This window comes from Sturnira hondurensis, unplaced genomic scaffold (genome assembly GCF_014824575.4).
Source record: "Sturnira hondurensis isolate 20B ecotype Veracruz unplaced genomic scaffold, ASM1482457v3 Scaffold0004136, whole genome shotgun sequence".
NCBI lineage: Eukaryota > Metazoa > Chordata > Mammalia > Chiroptera > Phyllostomidae > Sturnira > Sturnira hondurensis.
This window is the reverse complement of record NW_028076767.1, coordinates 13,371,174-13,383,311: the sequence shown is the minus strand read 5'-3', so window position 1 is coordinate 13,383,311 and position 12,138 is coordinate 13,371,174. Positions and strand designations below refer to the sequence as shown.

At 42.1% G+C, this 12,138-nt stretch overlaps 1 protein-coding gene across 8 annotated transcripts in view; it reads left to right on the top strand.

Moving 5' to 3' along the window:
• MYO1B (myosin IB) overlaps positions 1–12,138 on the top strand; it is a 167,540-nt gene that overhangs the window by 103,285 nt on the left and 52,117 nt on the right. For all 8 annotated transcript variants that reach the window (XM_037043735.1, XM_037043740.1, XM_037043734.1 and 5 more), the window contains 4 exons: positions 3,981–4,079; positions 5,258–5,361; positions 6,695–6,842; positions 7,113–7,231. In XM_037043735.1, the coding sequence (XP_036899630.1) occupies positions 3,981–4,079; positions 5,258–5,361; positions 6,695–6,842; positions 7,113–7,231 (470 nt within the window). The remainder of the gene's footprint in view (positions 1–3,980; positions 4,080–5,257; positions 5,362–6,694; positions 6,843–7,112; positions 7,232–12,138) is intronic.

The window sequence follows — 12,138 nt, the reverse complement described above, 5'->3', positions numbered from 1 at the left end:
AAAGACTCCCTTCTCAGCAGGTGCAGACATGCACATTTTACTTTTTTCATCTCTCGTGTATGTTGTGGACTAGCTGGTAATTAGTCAAAACTAAGAAAACCCCTGAGATGGCCTGGCTCTGTGAACACATAATCAGATCCAGCAGCATTGTGGGGTAGGTGGGGGAGTTCTCATCTCAGACATTTTCTGTCTCCGCCCACTCATTTTCTCTCTTTAGTATGCCTTAATAGCTTTACCTCTTCTCCTAAAACAAATTTATTTCAAATTTAATTTAGACATATATCTTAAGAGGGGACTATGGCTGCATTGGAATACAACCTGCTGTATCTGCCGATTCTGCATGCATGGAACTAACCAACCATGGATCGAAAACAGACAGTATTTTCATTTAAAGTTGAGAATTCGCTAGTATATGGGCCTGACTGTGTGCTTTGTATCACACCAGTATATTAGGGATGTGAGCCTCAGGATTTGGGTATCTGTGGAGTCCTGAAACCAGTACCCCACAGATACTGAGGGCCAACTACACATGGGGGCCTCTGTACTCCTTCCTCTGCGAGATGTTTGACGTGTCTTGCACTCCTCTGTACGAGACTGAGCACAGCCTCCGTCAGTGGTGGCAGAAGTATTTAAAGCAAAAGAGAAGGCTGTGCCAGTGTTTTGGTTTGACCTAATTCCTTTGTTTTTGGCTTAATTCCTTTACGGTGAGTTGAATTTATGTTCTCAAATAATTACTTTGAGTAATTATTTGACATGGCTTCATGTTCTTAGATTGTGTTGGTGCCTGCACATTAAAGACAAAGTAGAATAGGGAATGGTTTTAAGCATCAGTGAATTAGTTTTGGGCAGACATTTTCTCTGATTGCTTTTCTACCAGAAGCTTGTAAGTTATGAGAAAAATCATAAAGATAGAGACTCTGCAGTAGTAAAATAAGCATTTTAGGTGCTAAAACCTTCAGCTGCTTTGATTGTATGATTGAGTTGCTTACATGAAGTCATATCATTTATGTAAAGTGCACATTTTCACGTATTTATGGAGTTTTTATTCCTTTTGTTGGAGAATTATAAGGAGCATAATAAGCATAACGCCTTAGCTACCTAAAGTGTCAAAGTCTGGCTCCATCACTTAGTAACGATGGGACGTGAGCCTCATTTTCTCATCTATAAAATAGGGATTGTAAAACCAACTTCAGAGGAGGTATTCAGGGTCAAGTTTGATAAGAAATGAAAAGCACCAAATGCACAGAGAAAGGTCAGTGAAAGTTCTCTTCCTACTTTCCCTTTGCACTCTTCCTTTTAAGCACACATTGCATTGTGTTTCATATTTGAATATGATAATAATCACTGATCATATCAGTGTGAGTGGTTCCAGAAGTACATCAGCCAATATTCCTTTCCACACTCTGCACAAGGGCATATTGTTCTTTAACTTGGTAGCTCTTATCTGCTGAATCGTAAAGCCATTGCCATTACTAAATTCCCCATTGCCTACACACATTTGTTAAAAAGTGCCAAACATCAGGTTGGCCAGCGTGGTGTTGTTGCGCAGTGTGGCCTCATCATGTGCTTTGAAGGTACTATTTTGTGTCTTGAAGTGCCACAGTTGGATTGTTGGAATGTGGTTGGGTAAGTGGTGTCAAGCAATTGTTTGTTGTTATTGTTAAGGTGTCGCTGTCAGGTGGGCTAATCCTCATGAGGCCTAGTAGGGTTCTTAGCACCCTGGGAAGAGCCTGGGGTTTGTGGACTCTGACAGGTGAAGGCCACCTGGTCACTCTGCCCTCCCAGCACCCCTCACGCCCTCTCCTAAGGCCTTGGCATCCCGCCTTGGAGAGAACTGCTGTGATTGGTTTGGGAGGCAGGAGCAATAGCATGTGGGACTCTTGCAGGCCAAGAGGAGGGATGTCTTCAAGTTTGCGGTCAGTCCTGGGCTCGTTCCAAATAGTTCCTGGCACATAGTGGGTGAGCAGTAAGTGAGTTGATTGAAGGAATTTGTGCATGAGTGGGTGAAGTAAACTGTAGCGTTTGTTTATGTTTTTCATGTAATTGAGTTACTTTCTTCTAGGCTTGAGGACTTTTCTATAAGGATTGGCTTCTCAGTGAAGAATCTGTCCACGCCTGTGGGTTCTCTCTTGTAAAGCTCTGCTTATGCTCTTATGACCCCATGCGTGCTGGGCCACATGATAAGTAAAATCAAACTGCACTTTTATCCTTAACTGCTTATTCTGTCATCAGTTCTGCATGTCAGTATTTACCTGCTAATTGATGGAAATAGCCAGTCCTTAGAGCTGATGAATATTACATAATCTTGCTTTTCTAAATTTAGTCTCACATGTGCTTTCAATTTCTGTTTTCTTTCTTCTTGCTAAATAGGAAATCTTCATTATTTGAGGGCATTGGCAGTCATTCAGGGCAAATGAAAACGGGGCATAAAAATTAAAAATCTCCACAGCATCCTGTTCCTAATAATTCTTGTATCTACATACTTTATTTCTCTTTCAGTCCGTTTAATTTTATGTTTCCTTGCAACCTATCTTCATTCTTACACATGACCTCATGTGTTTGGAGTCCCCAGGACTTCGCATTCATCACACCTACACTTGAACTCTGCCTAGGCTCCCATCAGATGCTGGCGTGGATTCCAGAAATGCAAATTGAGAAGTTCAATGACTATTTCCGGAGAAACTGCACATCTTTTCTTCCCGGTGTACTTTTTGGATAATGTTCAGATTTTAGTCTGACTGGATGTCCAGTGTGTTCTCTAAAATCAGTCCTGAGGAATGGGATCACTAATTCAGAATTTTATAACTAAATTCAGTCTTTGCCAGAGAATCCAGACTGGCTTTTATATCACTGGTCAGTGAAAAGCAGGACTCCAGGCGGAAATATGCCCCGCTGTTGTGCTCTGCCATCTCCTACATGCTGACTGCCACAGTCGCTCCTTTCTGGTCAGCTGGGTTTTCTTTCTCTTACTCTTTTTCCTTTTTTCTGTTCTTACCTTTCCCTCCCCTCAAGTCTCCTTCCTTTCCCCTCTCTCGCTTTCTGGGTAAAAGTTCGAAAACTTTCAGATTTATGGAATGAAAAATTATCTGGAATCGAGGCCCTGGCTGGGGTAGCTCAGTGGATTGAGTGTGGGCCTGTGAACCAGAGGATCGCAGTTCGATTCCCAGTCAGGGCACATGCCTGGGTTGCAGGCTGGTTCCCTGCAGGCCAACTCCCAGCAGGGGATGCACAAAAGGCAACCATACATTGATGTTTCTCTCCCTCTCCTTCCCCTCTAAAGATAAATAAATAAATAAAATCTTTTAAAAAAATTATCTGGAATCGATGTGCGTATACTGTCAAAAAACAGTGAGTTCCATTAAATGAGAACCACTCTTACTCTCTAAGACTTCAAGATGCCAAGACAATCTGCTTCACTTAGCCCAGGGAGCAGGGCCTGGGTCACATGGCCTGGCTTCTGATTGCCTTTAAACTCCTGCACTGCGCATTTTTTCGCCTGTTAAATAATACCTTATGAAAGGGTGAGGAGGATTCAGTGAGCTAAGTCTATAAAGCACACAGTAAGTTCTCAAAAATATTAACTTATTTATTATCATAATTACCTAGTGGATTTGTAAAGCTACCTTTTATTGCTTGATTTGATTTGTAAAGCTACATTTTGAAGAATTTAATGTCATCAGAAGTTATGTAAAGTTAAGAGACCATCAGTACGAAACTATATTGTATTTAATCAGGTTGTTGAATGTAGTGTTGAACTTATTTTGCACTTTCACTGTTGTTTAAAAAGACCTTGGTTTGTGTAATTTGGTGATTTTAGTTTGAGTTGAGCTTCTTCCTGAAGGTAGAGCTGAAAATGTGGCCTCTGTTACTACTTTATTCATATAAAACAGAAAAAGAAAGTGAAAGGGGGAAAAGAGAGACCTGGTGGATTTAAGAGCAAACTTAATACTGCACTATGATTTGATTCTTTTCCTTTTCAGATCTTTTAGAGAAATCTCGAGTTGTTAAGCAGCCAAGGGGTGAAAGAAACTTCCATGTGTTTTATCAGCTGCTCTCGGGTGCCTCTGAAGAGCTTCTCAGTAAGTCGCTTTCTCTGTGAATTCATGTTTAACTGTCATAGCATTTTCCACAGCGTTCTTTTTGAAAGTGTCCCATATGCTTTTCCCCTTCCTTCTTAAAAATGTTCCCTGACTCTGGCTGAAGTGAAGAACACAGTGTGATTGGTTTGATTGTACCCCAGGGTTTGTTGATTCACGTCCCCATACTTCCCCAGACACTGGGCCCTCTGTCTCAAACGGTTCACTAACAGAGCTGTGTATTGGGGGAGGGGCTAAGTATAAAAAAAAAGGAAGACTATAATTACTCCACTTGGGGAGAGGAAATTAGCAGGGAGCAGTAGATGCCTTCAATTATTTTTTTAAAAAATTATTCATTGAAGATTTAAAAATAGTGAGAAGACATTTGCAATTAATACTAGAGTTAAAAATAACCCCTTTGGATATTTTAGAGAATTAATATAAGTGCGTAAATATAGAATCCAATAGCAACAGCCACATGATGAAAAGCTTTAAATCTCTTGTCCGGACAAGAGCTTTGACGAATTGACAGCACCAACGGAAAATGCCCCTCACTGATAATCAACAAGTGACGTTAAAACAACTCCGAAGGGTTCACTATACATCCGTTAGTGGAAATTATTAAAAAGGATAAAACTGGCCGAGTTGTCAGGCACTGACTACTTGCAGCTTGGGGGTGTCACTGCTAAGGGAGGACGTCTTCCTTGGGACTAATTAGCAACCCGCAGTAAGCCATAAGATGGCACCCCATGCTGGGGACCATTTCCCAATGGGATGATTGAAAAGAACCCCCAGAATGTTTTGTGTGAAGATGTTTGTCACTGCTCTGTATTTGTTGTTATAAACTGGTAAGGACCCACACGCGCAGTGTTGGCAGAGTCACTAGGCAGGCATCGTGTTACAATGAAATAGTACACTGAGGATGTTTTATATTATAAAAATATGGAAAGGGCCCTGGCTACTAAGGATAAGTGTAAAAAAGCAGGGGTTGAAATATGAACAACAGTGATAGAAGTGATTTTAGAAAAAATGCTATTGTTGGTATTTGAACACCAATTTTCGTTCTATTGATTTACTACACAGCGTGAGAGTCATTTTATCTGAAGGGGTGAAGGAATGAGACATTGAAGACGATTAGAGTTATTGAAGTAACTTACCAGCTTGTGTGTGTGATTTAACAGGTAAACTGAAGCTCGAGCGGGATTTCAGCAGGTACAATTACCTGAGCCTGGACTCTGCCCGCGTTAATGGGGTGGATGATGCAGCAAATTTCAGGACTGTTAGGGTAAGATGTAACCTTTTTACTGCGCTTTAAAATGGGTAGCACTTTATTGCTTAATTGGAATTGCTAGCAAATGCGAGTTTTCTTTAGTCTGTAATTCGTGCTCCCTAACGTTTTAGAATTAGAGAAGAAGTTATTGTGTTTTTATTAGTTTGATCTTTCTACTAGCTCCAAAATCATACAGTTTTGTGAAGGCCATGCTTTAGTGAAGCACGCAATTTAACTGTTTATAAAAAGGAACTTTCTTGTATTATTTTGGAGCTTGACTTTTAAAGTTGTACTGAAGTTCTGAATAGTTGATTTTCCAATGTGAAAATTTGTCTTAACATGTGCTAGCATCATGTTAGGTCAAAACTATTTTTGAGGCAGAAAGTTTTGGTTTTATACAGTTTTTGAAAACTTATGAATGCACCAGAATGATTTGCATTTAGAAAAATTACTTTCTTTTATAGCGTGTGTTTTATGTTTATATGGCACTTTGAGAATTGCTCCTGTTAGGGCATGACATGGTAACTGATACTTACTTCCCAGTGAGACAGCTGAGGTGATGGGGAGGAGGGGGAGGAGGTCAGATTGTAGGTGAAACAAGGTTGGCATCAGTTAACCTTCAAGGGTAAGTGAAAATGACTTGAGATTCTTTTCCTGCTCTCTCTACTTTTGTGTATGTTTGAAATTTTGGGTTGCCTCATCATAAACAGACAAACAAATAAGTTGAGCTGTTCTCAAAAAGAAAGCATTTCTTAGAGTATGTCATTTTTTTGAAATGGAGTGAACAGCCTCATATGGGAGGCCTGCTGATTCCTAGATGCAGTTTTGAGACTTGGATTCTAGACCAGCTCTGTAAGTACTTTGCCTGGCAAATCATTGGCACTCAGAAATTTGTGAGTGAATGATGTTCCTTGTTACCCCGTAGTTCCTTGGATCGGGTTTGCAAACTTCACCTTTGCAAACCACAGCTTTTCTCATATGTAAACTACGTGAGGAGGCTTTTTTTGTGGAGGGTCATAAAAGCTTTTTGTTTGACTTTATTCCTAGCAGTAGAAACCCAGTATTAATAAGTATATCTTTTTATATGTACACACTCAAACTGGGAGTGGGAACCCAAGGGTCCGCTCTCAGCTTCTTCTTTACACCCCTCCCCACCTTTGCCACAGCCCACGAAGGACCCAAGGGCCCCCGGAGCCACAGCTTGAACAAGATAAAGGCCCACAGGGGTGTTGGATCAGTTTATTCTGGGACACTGTCATTTTGTTGTTTCAGAAATAAATCCCATGTTCGATTTATTAACAATGAGAATAAAGAACAACAGAAAGAAACGAGGTATTTCTCCCCCCAGAATGCCATGCAGATTGTGGGTTTCATGGATCACGAGGCCGAGTCGGTCTTGGAGGTGGTAGCCGCCGTGTTGAAACTGGGGAACATCGAGTTCAAGCCAGAATCTCGAGTGAATGGTTTAGATGAAAGCAAAATCAAAGATAAAAATGGTAAGTCAGTGGAGAATTGAATTTGTTACAGCACACTTTTTTTGAGTTTCTGCCCAGTTTTGATCTAGAAAGTAAAACTTGCTTTCGATTGGTTTGAAAAAGCTTTCTAGAGGCAGTGAGCAGAAACAATTACAGCTAAGTTTTAAGTCTTGACTGTATACATTTTATATTGTTCAGGTTAAATGGGATTTAGAAAGAACACCCTAAGCCTTAAAAATAATCGTTAGCGGCACAAATGCTGTGATGTTTTGTGTCCCTTCTCCCCACCAGAGTTAAAGGAAATCTGTGAGTTGACTGGCATCGATCAGTCAGTTCTGGAGCGAGCATTCAGTTTCCGAACAGTTGAGGCCAAGCAGGAGAAAGTTTCGACTACACTGAACGTGGCTCAGGTGGGTGAATCAGAGCGTCCAGAAGGGAGTTTTAAAACGGTTTTTGACAGTTTTATGTAAGTGGAAATGAATTTTATTTTGCAGGCTGTTATCTTAACTGACAAACTCTATCCAGGCATCATTCTAGGCACTGGGTGCACAGCAGGAAACTAAACAGAGATCCCTGCCCTCGTGGAGCTTACCATTTTGGCAGGAAGAGCCAAATAGTAGGCAATATGCCTAGAACATACATTTGCGTAGCAAGCCAGCAGGCTGTGAGTGCAGCCCACGAAGGGAACAAGCAGAGCAGAGTAAGGGAGAGAGGGGTGGAGACACTGGGGCCAAACAAGGCAGAGGTAGGAAATGACTAGAGAGTTGTGAGCGTGATGGCACGGTCTGCCTAGTAGTCTCAAGGGTCATTCTGGCTGCAACATGGAGAGCGGAGGGGAGGGGAAGGAGGAGTAGTAAGAGCAGGGTGTCTAAGTCAACTCGGGCTGCTACCACAGTGTACCACAGCTTGGGTGGCTTAAACAGAAAACATTTATTTCTCACAGCTCTGGAGGCTAGATGTTTTGAGATCAGGGTGTCAGCATGGTTGAGTTCCTGGTAAGGGCCCTCTTCCTGGTTTAGAGGTGGCCACCTTCTTGCTGTATCTTTCTAATGTGGCAGAGAGAGAGAGAATATGAATGAGCGTGAGCTGGTAATGTACTGTGGTGTCTCATCCCCTTAAGGGCACCAGTGCTGTCTTGGGAGCTTCACTCTTGTGACCACATCTAAGCCTAATTGCTTCCTGAGGGCCCCACCTTCAATTACCGTCACACTGGGGATTAGGGCTTTAACATGTGGATTTGGGGGTGGGGACAACAAACAAATTCATAGCACTGAGGAGCTATGAGGTGTTGTGTGCCAACCAGGAGATGAAGGTGGCTTGAGCCAGGTGTTAGCAGCATAGTGAGAAGTGGTCACATCTGGATATATTTTGAAGGCAGAGACAGTAGAATTGGCTGGTGACTTGCTGTGTGGTGTGAGATGAAGAAAAGTGTCAGGGATGACCCCCAACCCTTTTGGCCCAAGCAGCTAGAAAATGAATTGCCAGTGTTGATTTAGAGAAGACAGTGGGACAAGCTGGTTTGTCGTGAAGCGGCCAGATTGGCTTCCCCGCCTGCCTTGTTGTGCCACAGTAAGGCTAGTGAATAATGAAGTCTTTCTAAGGTGCAAACCTAAGTTTCTTACTGCTTCCTCCTTTGGTTACAATGAAACGGATGAATGAATGGCTGCATGCACGTATACTTAGGCAGCTTCTGAGCCCCTCTCTATGTGAACTGTTCTGTGGCTTAGACATTTCCACCAGTCAGTGCTGATCTAGGCTAGAATTAAATGACTGATTGAGGCTTTTCCCCCTCGGGCCTGTTTTGTTGACTCTCTTCTTCTCCTCCTTGTATGGAGAAGCCTTGAGTATCTGTAGACAGTAGAGTGGATTTAGTCTTTCTCTGTGCTGCTCTGAACTAGTCTTTTCTACTAAACAAGAATGTCTACATGTCGTTCATGTTCTTTCATTGTTTATTTATTATTTTAGGTGAGCTGTTTGGCTATGGAGAATACTATATAAATTGCATATGTGTGTTTGATTTGTAACAATCCTTTTCTACTTTCCTACTATAACTGTGTGTCTTTCCTAAATTATTCCTTCTGCCATCGTGTCTGTCCAGCTCAGCCTCTCTAATTCAGAGTCAGAGGGTGAGTGACTTACTTAATCAGGAACAATGTGTTGAGAGCCTGCTCATCACCAGTCCCTGTGTAGACCAAAAGTGAGGAGATAAGGGATTTAGGAAGACTTCTTGGAGATGGTTGGTGTCTGGGCCAGTCGTGAAGGATTGAGAGAGAGATGTAGACAAGGGACAGAAGGATGTTCTAAAGAAAAACAATGAGAAAAGCCAGGTTTGGGGTGCATATATCAGGTAATAGATTGATCAAGCTTGGCTACAGCGTTAGGTACTTGAAAAGCATTCAAAGCAAGACGGCTGGAAAGGTGAAGTTTGGAGTCAGAGAGCGGAGAGTCCGTAGCAGTAGTTCTCAAACGTGAGCATGCATCGGAGTCCCCAGACTCCGGTTGGTTAACACGGTTTGTGGACAGTGTCCCCTGAGTGTTTGATTCGCTGAGTGTGGGCAGGACAGAGTGTTGGATTCAGTAGGTCTGGGTAGGACAGGAGAATCTGCATTTCTGACAATCTAGAGGTGATGCTCTACTGCTGGCCCAGGGACCACATTTTAAGAGCCATTGTATTGAAGGTCATGCTGAGTTTACAGGTTTTCAGTAGTCAGAGTGGGTGTTACTATATAGAAATGTGATTTTTAAAAATTGTTATTTTAAAAAGCCCTTCAGGAATACTCATATATGGATGTATTTTGATCTGTTTGTTGTGTGTTTTACTCTTGGTTTTGAATCATTCTTTATAGAAACAAGGCCCAGGTGCCTCTTTGTAAGCTTGAGTCACCTTGCATCACTGTAAAACTTTTCCACATTCCTTTAACCTTTGGCATAAAAGAATTTGGCTTGAGATCCTTGATTATTCAGCTCCTTATTCAAGGTTTTTTTTTTTCTAGACTAGGTAGGGTTCAGAGTATTTGTTTCTACCAATCTTATTGCCTAGAAGGTTTTGATTCCAGCGAGAAGTGATTTGTTTTATTAACCTTTCCTCATAGCTTCAATTCTTGGGCTCCGTTATCATCTTTATTGCCTCATGCCTCATTTTCCCCAAGGCATGTAGATCTTGGCCCAGATAGGAGGATTAATACTGAAATAATGGAAACCGAAGACAGAGTTATCGTTCAGCGTCTGTCACATTCTCTCTCCTCGACTTCTAAGGCCCTCAGTAAGCTGACCCCACACAGCTTATCTCAGTGGATTCCCTGCTGGTTCTCTAAATGCCATACTTATTTTTACCTGGAGCCCTTGCTCCGGCTCGTCCCATACCCCACATGTCACTGCTCAATCCCGTGCCTCTCCAAATGGTCCACCTTACCCAGGGAGCCCTCCTTGATCACAGTGGCCCCACGGTTCTCTCTCTGCCCCACTCCTTTTTCTCCTGCAATGTGGCACTGCCCTTTGGTCATTTTGTTTGTGTTGGCTTTGCTCTCCCCCGATTCACTGGAAGCTCCTAGAGGGTGGCCTGTGTCCATGCATCTCCGTGTCTCCACCTTGCCTCCCATGTACTGTCCTGGCCACTCTCGATGCGAGTCACTTCTGCAGCAGGTTCCATCTGGGAGTTCCTCAGTGAGCTTCACACGGGCGCAGAAATGTAGTCTGTTCATACACGGTGAGAATCTGAGATGCAAAATCAGCACACTCGGTGTGTTTCCTTGTTTCTACCCACCTTACCAGTGATTCTTCAATGAAACCAGCAGTCCCACACTTACTTTGGAGGACACTAACACGAAGATTATGTAGCATGAATCAGACTCAGGAAGTTCTGGGTAGCAAATTGGCAGCCACTGGGGCCAGGTCCAGCTCAACAGGCACATTTTATTGGACTAGAGGGTAGTTATTTTATTTTTGTGTATTAAGTTATTTATTGTTTGCTTTTTGAATTTTGAAGTTGAGTGCCTTTACCTGGGATGCCTCTTCCAGCCCCTGCTGATCCCACTACTTCCTGCTTATTTCTTCACGCAGTCCCTGCAGGCCTTTGAGTTTGAGACTTCTGGGATAAGTATTTGCTTGAAGGAAGCAAAGGGGATTAATTAAAACAGTTCAAAAAATAAGTTGTCATTACTCAGTTGCATATCAAAATGGTGGTTTGTTGGAAGCAGGTAGCATGCCACCTAAAAAAACTGGATGGAATTACAGTGGAAAAGGATCTGTTCACAAATACATAATATTGAGATTATGTGATGTTTTAAGATAACTGGGAATTTATAAGGAAAAAAGAAAGATTTAGAGAATTATATAGGTTCACTAGGTAGTAACAGAGGAAGAGGATACTTCAAAAATTGAACAAACTAAACAAGGAAAATGGGGGCAGACAGATGGAGAGCAGGATGACAGCTACTGGGTGAGGGGAGGAGGCGGGTGGAAGGATTTAGCAGAAAGGAGAAAGGACGCATGGACATGGACAACAGTGTGGTGATTGCTGGGACGGGGTATAAGGGGACTAAATGGTAATGGAAAAAAATACAATAAAGATTAAATTTAAAAAGTATAATATAAATATATCTATAGACTTATACGTATCAGGCACTATTCTAGGTACTTAAAATTACCTTCTTTAAGAAAATTTTACCCTTTACAGCAATGTGGTAGGACCTGGAGAACATTATGTTAAGTGAAATAAGTCAGTCAGAGAAATACCGTATGATTTCACTCATATGTGGTATCTAATGAACAAACTGAACTAACAAGCAAAATAGAGACAGACTTATAGATAGAGAGCAGGATGACAGCTATTGGGTGGGAGGAAGGAGGTTGGGGGGAGGGACTGAACGAAAAGCAAAAAGGACTCATGGACATGGTACAGCAATGTGGTGAGTGCTGGGGTGGGGTGGGTGGAGGTGGAAGAAGGTGTAGGGAGAATAAATGGTGATGGAAAAAAAAATAAACCAAGTGATTGAGACCAGAAAACATAAATGAATACCAATAGTAAAAAAGAAAGAAGAAGCCCTGGCTGGATTAGCTCAGTAGATTGAATGCAGGCTGAGAATTGAAGTGTCGCTGGTTCTGTTCCCAGTCAGGGCACAGGCCTAGGTTGCAGGCCAGGTTCCCAGTGGAGGCCATGTGAGAGGCAATCACACCTTGATGTTTCTCTCTCTCTCTTTCTCCTTCCCTTCCCCTCTCTCTAAAAATAAATAAATAAAATCTTTAAAAAAGAAGAAAGAAAAAAATTAAACACTAGAAGAAAAGGGGTTGGAGAAAGGGTGTGCATCTAAACGTAGGA